Source organism: Artibeus jamaicensis, unplaced genomic scaffold (assembly GCF_021234435.1).
Source record: "Artibeus jamaicensis isolate MK-2021 breed Jamaican fruit bat unplaced genomic scaffold, CSHL_Jam_final contig_469, whole genome shotgun sequence".
NCBI classification, from domain to species: domain Eukaryota; kingdom Metazoa; phylum Chordata; class Mammalia; order Chiroptera; family Phyllostomidae; genus Artibeus; species Artibeus jamaicensis.
Window position 1 is genome coordinate 2,271,154 of NW_026521847.1, and position 8,032 is coordinate 2,279,185.

Below are 8,032 nucleotides of genomic sequence, written 5' to 3' on the forward strand. Positions count from 1 at the left end.
TGGGCCATAAGCTATCCCCTCTGGAAGGGTTGGAACATGAGCTGCTGCAGAAGCCAGGAGCAAGTGGTCAGTGCTAGGTGAGGACATGGCATATGGGCTAGGAAAGGTCATGGCATATAGGTGAGGAAGTTCTTTCGGGTTCACTCATTGACCTTGCCCAGGCAGCAGCTGGAAATGTGGAGCCATGACCTGAAGTGGAGAGGAGACATAAGAACTCAAGCTTCAGGAAGGAGTCAGGAGTAGAGATGCCCATCTTTCTCTTTAATTGCTACTAAGAAAGGAGCTCTGATCCCCTTCCCCAGTCTTCAAAGGGCCTTCGGCTCCTCAGATGCCCTCTGTCCAAGCCCTGTCCCACTTACCTGTCCAAGCACCTCAGTGGTAGCACCTAGATCTGCTCTGCCCAGCCTTAGTGTGTAGCACCAATCCATGGAGGCCAGGGGGACTATCCAGTAGCGCACAGCTGCCCTGTCTCTTCCTCAGCAATCTGACATAGCAGAACTAGTCACCGTATGCCCCTTTGACATTATCAGCAAGCTGCATGGGTCCTGCTAGAGGTGGGGGGCTTGGGAGCAAGCCCCTTAAAGGAGGTGCTCAAAACTGCTATCCCTGCAGTTTCCTGGATGCAACCTCCTCAGGCTGGAGTAACCTCCATTGGTACCTCACCACCTCTGCCCTTTTTGGTGATGTGCCCAATTCAAGGGCCCCTTACTCCTGGTCGAATCTGGACAATGCCAGCAGACCGCAGACCCTTCAAGGTGCCTTGTGTCTCAAGGCTTTCCAAGAGTGCAGTGTGAGTGTTGGTAGACGAGGTGTGTGCTCTTGTTGGGCCTTAATGAGGAGCAGCAGTGTGGGTGTACTTTCATATTGATGTGCAGGTGAGTACTGAGGGTAGAGGAGGTCCAACCTGGATCTTTTTCTCCAAAAGTGGTGTGCGCAGCCCAGTGAGAAGGGGCACTCTCAAGGAAATTCCAGGCTGCCCATTCTAGGCCCTGGTTCTCCTTGTTCTGAGGCCTGCTCCATCACACATAGTTAGCCAGCTCTGCCAGCCCTAGAGGAAGAGCATCTAAGAATAGCTGGCAGAACTACACACACCAGGCCTGTCACAGGAGTATCTGGAGGTTGCCCCACAGCTCAGTGTCCAGGCACTATGGAGCCACTCAGCATGCTCTGCAGAAACATGGATCATGCTCGATGCCTGTCACAGGGGAAGGGCAGGGTGCCAAGCTTTCCTTGAGTCATTTCTCCTGTCACAAGGACTTCTTCCTTGTGTACGGTGGGGGAGGTGACTACATGAGAGATGTTCAGCTCTGTGGGACTGTAGCAGTTCTTGGGAGACAGAACAAATTAACAAATTATAGCTCCCCCAGGGGATTTGGGCTGGGACGTCTCCTGGTGCTTCTCAGGAGCCTGAGGTTGGGTTTGCCCTGTGAGAGGCCCTGACCCAGGCCGGCCCATATAGCCTGCAGCCTGAGACAGTGAGTGACTTCTGCTGAGTAGACCCTTGGGTGGCACTATGCCTGCCACTAGGAACAGCTCTTTAAACTACTGGTTCTAAGTGGCATGGGCTCTAGGGTTACCCTGCTCCATCCCCAGAAAGCCAGGTTGTTTATCCCCAGGGGTGAGCAGGCAGGAGAGCATGCCTGAAGTTTGGGGGAAGGCCTCCAGAAGAGACCAAATCCTGGGCGTTCGGGAGGGCACCAAGGCTGGGCCCTTCAGGACACCATGACACTCCAGTCAGACTTAGGGTTCTTCCTCCTTTACCCCACAACAGTCCCCTCAAGTTCTGCATCCTCGCCTTACCCCACTCCCTATCTCATTGCAGGAAGTTCTACTACATCACCCTGCTACGAGACCCTGTGTCCCGCTACCTGAGTGAGTGGCGACACGTGCAACGTGGGGCCACATGGAAGACCTCTCTGCATATGTGTGACGGGCGCACACCCACACCTGAGGAGCTACCATCGTGCTACGAGGGCACAGACTGGTCTGGTTGCACACTGCAGGAGTTCATGGACTGCCCCTACAACCTGGCCAACAATCGCCAGGTGCGCATGCTGGCTGACCTGAGCCTGGTGGGCTGCTACAATCTGTCCTTCATCCCTGAGGGCAAGCGGGCCCAGCTACTCCTGGAGAGTGCCAAAAAGAACCTGCGGGGCATGGCCTTCTTTGGCCTGACAGAGTTCCAGCGCAAGACACAGTACCTGTTCGAGCGGACGTTCAACCTCAAGTTCATCCGACCCTTCATGCAGTACAACAGCACCAGGGCAGGCGGCGTGGAGGTAGATGAGGACACCATCCGGCGTATCGAGGAGCTCAATGACCTAGACATGCAGCTCTACGACTATGCCAAGGACCTGTTCCAGCAGCGTTACCAGTACAAGCGGCAGCTGGAGCGCAGGGAGCAGCGCCTCCGAAGCCGTGAGGAGCGTCTGCTGCACCGAGCCAAAGAAGCGCTGCCACAGGAGGACACCGAGGAGCCAGGCCGGGTTCCCACGGAGGATTACATGAGCCACATCATCGAGAAGTGGTAGTGGCAGCTCCAGGGGAGCTCCTTAGGGGCAGTCAGGGAAGGGGATGTGAAGTCAGACAGACAGATGGCTCACAAGGGGCTGCCTGCCCAGTACTCCAATAGGAAGAGTCTCAGACCTGCTTACCAGAGGGCGGGTACATCCTGAACAAAGACCAGGGATAGTCAGTGCTAGCCCAGTGGGACTGGTTCTCATGGTTTCTCCCAGGCCTGGGGTCTGAGAAACCAGCCTGTATCACCCACTGGCTCAGAAGAAAACATTCTTGAAGGATGCCCCTCTTGTGGCTGCACAGGTCAGGTGCAAGTGCCATCCCTGCGCTGCTGGCCCCCACCTCACTGTCAAAACAGCTGAAAGTTTGAAGACAAAAAGACAGTGGAGCTGAGAGTGGGAAGCAGCCCTGCCAGACCAGGAGTATGTTCTATGCCCACTACATACATACCCACTCTCTTCACATAGGCCAGTGGGAGGTTCCTCAGGCTAAAGTGATCCCAGTGGCCCCTCAGCCTCCATTGGCCCCAATGCACCAGATCTGTTTGAAGTCCCCCCTCCCTGGGAATGCAGCAGCCCTCTGAGGTGTTGTCAGGAATGAAGCTCCGCACCTGCCCATCTTTAGTGTCAGGACTACCATCTGAAGCCAAGAAGACTAGTCCAGGCTCTGCGAAGTTTATTCCTCTCTCTGGCTTCCTGCTTTGGGTCAGGAGAATAGGAATCCCTTCTAGATCCCCACTCCCTCTTCCAAAATTATCAGATTGAGGAGGCCGTGGAGAGTGCCTCCAGGAGTGCGAAGGCTGAGTTTGAGCTGGCCTTTGGGGTGCAACCCAGTCAGATCAGCTCAGGCAGTAAGGGGGATCAGAACTGCAGCCCCCCTGCCCTGTTCTCCTTTATGACCCCTGGAACTTGTTAGTAGACTGCCCTGCCCTAAGCCCACCACTTGCACATTTATTCAGAGCCCCTACCCCACTGCTCCCACTCTCCCATGTACAAAAGTTCAGTTAATCTTCTGTTGGTGGACCACAGCTGCTGCCCATGAGCCATACCTTGAGGCCATGGTGATTCTGGATGGCCAGGAAAGGGAGCGAGCACTTTCAGATTCTCAGCTAGGGTTAGAGGAAATGGTTCTAGGTGGCTGGCTCCATGACCCCTGATCCATTCACAGCCCTCCCCACCTGGGATCTCCTTGCATTTCCCTGCCCCACCCTCATCCCCCAAAGCTCATCAGGCCCTGTTTCCAGCAGCCCTGCAGATTGGAGGAGTCGAGTGTGAGCCCCACACTGAGGTAGACAGGTGCCCCTTCTCTCCAGAAAAGAAAGGACACGTGTCCAGAGGCCACAGGCCTGCTTCAAGGAGGGCAGTAAAGGTCATAGGTCTCACAGGCAGATCCTGCCAGTGGTTCCCTTCTCCAACAGTCCCACCAGGGAGTGAGGATTGGGGGACAAGGAACCTTCTGTAGCACAGGAAAAGCTAAGTTGGTGTCAAATGAGGTGGCTGCCCAGCAGAAAGTGGCTTTAGTCTTTTGTTGTCTAGCTTTATTCCTTTCAGCTCTTTACACTGACCACTTCATCTTGTAGTCCAAAGGCAGAGCAGTCAGCAGGTCAGGATGGGTACTGTGCCAACCCAACTCAGGACCATCCCCAGGAGTGGGTGCATCATGCTGAGGATACGAGCACCCATTTTAATGACTCTTTTAAAGAGAAGTGAAGGACATGTGGAGGAGGAGGGTATGTGTCGTCTCTGATGCTCAGCACTTGGGGCATGCATGCTCCAGGCAGGACATGTTCATGAGAGCTTGAGAGGTGGCCAATTCCAGGGTATGACTCTCCGCCTGAGGCCTTGCATTAGGTTTCCTGTGTGTGCGAGCCTAAGAGTAGGATCTGTTCTGTATATATTGGGATGTTTTAACTTACAACCTGTTCCAGGTTGCACGGAAACACAGGTCTCTCCTAAGTTTCTTTGCTGCATCGGGAAAGAAGTCCTATCTTGGGGCAGCACAAAGAATAAGGTGTCCAGAGACATGCCAGTTGGCAGTTCCCCTTTACCCTTTCGGTCTCCAGTCTGACACGTCCCATGGAGGCCACCTGCTTTGGGAGGAAGTTTCCTCGTGCCTACATTGTCTCTGTCATTGCCAAGGGCCAAGCTCCACAGATAACATGGGGTGGGTCCCACTCAGGGGCTCTTATCAGGGCTGAGAGTACAGAAGCAAACATGCAGTGAGTAAACCACTCACTCTCTACACAGTCCTGCAGTGTTCTTTCCCAGGGAAGGAACCAGGGTGACAGAATTGTCCGAGTCTGTGAACTTTTGGGGAACTGGAATTGTTTAATTTGAATCCAGGAGCATTTAAAGCTTTATTTATTTATAGCTTCTTTTTTAAAAAAAAAAGTGTTAAATCTTTTGGTTATTCATACAAAAAAATGAGTTGATGGAAAACAAGTTATAATCATCTAATTGTTTTTGTCTAGGGCAAGCGTGAATGTTAGCCAATGAAATAAACCCTGAAATGGAGCCTCGGGTGTGCTGTGGTCTGTGATGACAGCAGTCTGCCCAGTGTGTAGGGACCTTCAGTTTGATTTTTCAAAATGTACATCTGTGAGCACAGGACTTGATGCAGGAGCAGAGGGCCTTCCCTCGCTCGCAGCAGCCCAGGGAGAAGACACTTGGTTTCACCGAGTAATGCTTTGTGAAAGTAAAAGACATGATTATCATGGCCATAAAGAATAATTTATTGATCATTAACCACAGTACTTGAGATGATGAACCCAGCTGAGTGTTAGAATGATAAAAATGCACACACCACATGCTTGCAACCACATGCTTGCATTTTAAGCTTTTAAGTGGTTCATACCTCAAGGCCTAAAATGGTCACCTTCTCTTCCCCTTCACAGAATCTGCATTTGGAATCTGTCCCGACTATGTACATGGGAGAATTGGAGGGAGGGGCCAGGTGGCCATGCTGTGTGCAGAAAGGGAAGGGCAGGCTTGCTGAGTGGACAAAGGGCAGAGCAGAAACCAGGACCTGGTCACAGATGATACCCAGAGAGTGCCACTTCCTGGTCAGTTGAACTCATACACGGGAGAGGCAGAAGAAGGCAGACAGGGCTGCAGCTTCAACCCCTTCCTCAGATCCAAACACAGACAATGCTCTTTGACATCTGGTTCTTGAGGGAGCATCCATTTAGTAACAAAGTCGTCTTGTAAGGAAGGAACACAGTGTGGAGAGGCCTGCACAAAGACCCCTCTGGGGATACTTCATTGGGGCCCTTAGCCTGCTCTTCCTTCAAGAACCCGTGATGGAGGTTCTCTCCACTCTGGTTTCGGTGGGGAGGGTAGGCTCCATTCAGCTCTACGGGGCCAGTGTGTGATCAGACAAGTGATATCAGTCCTGAGAACAATTACCCCCTGAGGTCGGGATTTCATTCTACTTGTAGTAAAATGAAAGATTACTACTAAGTCTGATTCTGGGATCCAGGAAGCTCCCCATCCTTCCCTGGCTCCTCACCCCATCCCTGCATTCACCTGTGCCAGCCCAGCCTGTCGGCCCCACCCATGTCCCTCTGCCCTCTTTCACTGATGGGCAAGCCTGCTTGCTCCTTGGGTCTCTGGGTTTGGACAATTCTCCCTCCCCTTGTGGCCAGCTGCCACACAGCCCCATTCCACCTCATCCCTGCTTCTCTTACTATCCCTCTTCACACCCAACATTTCAGCTTTGACCAGCAGTTGCGGCACCCTGGGGTGGGCCTACTACCTACATGCTTCCCTGGATCCTCACATTCAAAGCCTTCAGGCAAACACTTGTCCTCACATGGTGCTCTGTGCCTAGTTCACTTCTCTTTTCCTAGAGCAAGTAGCCCTGACCTCACCTGCCTAGGCATGGTCCACTTGGCAATGGCACAAAGAACAGTCCATCCTTTGACGCTCATGCTCCCAGCACAGAGCACTCAGGCTCCCAGGGGGCTGCTGGCCAACCCTGAGGGAGAGAAGCTTGCAGTCACCTCCAGGGCATGCACCTGGTTTCAGGGGCCTCCAAGATTAAGAGGCCTCTGGAGGGCACTGGATGCATCAATGTTTTGGGGACTTTTTGCTCAGCATCCTTTCTGGCTAACCAGGTCCCCTCTTCACTCGTTCCTCTCCTATTGGTCCAAGGTAGGCACCTAGCCCCTTGATAAGGCCTGGCTTGGAGGTCTTCGCCTCGTTCCATGGTGGCCCTGCTGTTGGAAGCCTGGCCTGGGCTCTTCTGTATACCTCAGCACAGAGAAATCTTCCAGGAGTACAGCTGTGTTGTCAGATTCTGTTTTAGATTCCAGCTGGACCACTGACCTACTGTTGGCCCTGCTCTGTGAAATGGGAAGGTTGCTGCTATAAGGTTTCATCTCCATCTCAAACCCCAAACACAGGCTGCCACAGGGAGACTTGTTAAAAGCAGAGTCCTGACAGCTGGTGTGGCCCAGTGGATTGAGCGTGGGCCTGCAAACCAAAATGTGGCCATTTCAGTTCCTGGTCAGGACACATGCCTGGGTTTCGGGCCAGGTCACCCATTGAGGGAGTGCAAGAGGCAACAAATTGATGTTTCTCTCCCTCCCTTCTCCCTCTTTTCCCCTCTCTCTAAAAAATTAAGTAAAAACTTAAAAAAGAAGGACTTTAAAAAGAAGTACTAAAGAAATGGCAGAGTTCTGACCCTGCCCATGACCAACCAAGTCACACTAACTACTTACTTCCCTGCCCACTGGTAGAGCAAAGCCATGTGGGTCCAGCCACTTCTATGGGCACACCTAAGGACTATCCTCTTTTTCTCTCCCCCTCTTAAAGGATCATAACAACCTTCAAAGTCCCCAGCCTGCCAGTCCCATCCATCTTTACCTGGTCAGTGCCATCTTGTTAGGGTGGGTTACTCACCTGCCATCAAACAAATATTGTACAAAGAAGCCTTCTGACCCCATGCCAGCTGGGCCTCCCACTCCGATCCACCCAGGCCTGGGGCTTCGGGCGGGACCTGAGTTCCTGGGCAGGTCCAGCAGAGGGGTCTGAATACACATGGCACTGCCCAGACTCTTCCCAAAATGTGCCCTTTATAAGGAAGTCCTTTAAAGAAAATGCTCATTCTGACTTTGTCTTACTCCTACTGAAGTGTGATTGATTTTCCTCAATCCGTCAGTTCAATTTAATAGTCTCTGCTGATTACAACCAAGATGTTGGGGGCCCCCTTTATTCTCTGAGTGGTATTAGGCCCAGGGGATGCTCCTGTTTCCCAGTGATGGCTGGTAGGGTGCTCACACATGGCTCCCTCCGCCATCCTCCTGCTACCTTGTCAAGAAGGCCATCATACCCTTGCCAAGACCACCAGGCTTTGTTCTCACTGACTCCACTGCAGAATGTTTAAGACAGAATTCAATGCCACTCTCTCAGCTTGTGTGAGGCACAGATATCCCTCAGGGGGCTGCTCCCTCTGATGCTCTACTGATGAGCCCCTACCTCAGTTCTCTTGGCCCTGCTACCCCACTCCCTTTCAC

General features: G+C 52.7%; 1 protein-coding gene across 1 annotated transcript in view; it reads left to right on the forward strand.

Annotated features, from left to right (window-relative positions):
* Positions 1-5,030, forward strand: part of HS6ST1 (heparan sulfate 6-O-sulfotransferase 1) — a 47,305-nt gene extending 42,275 nt beyond the window's left edge. The window contains exon 2 of the mRNA XM_037144875.2: positions 1,823-5,030. Within this exon, the coding sequence (XP_037000770.2) occupies positions 1,823-2,531 (709 nt within the window). The 3' untranslated portion in view covers positions 2,532-5,030. The remainder of the gene's footprint in view (positions 1-1,822) is intronic.
* Positions 5,031-8,032: the final 3,002 nt, after the last annotated feature.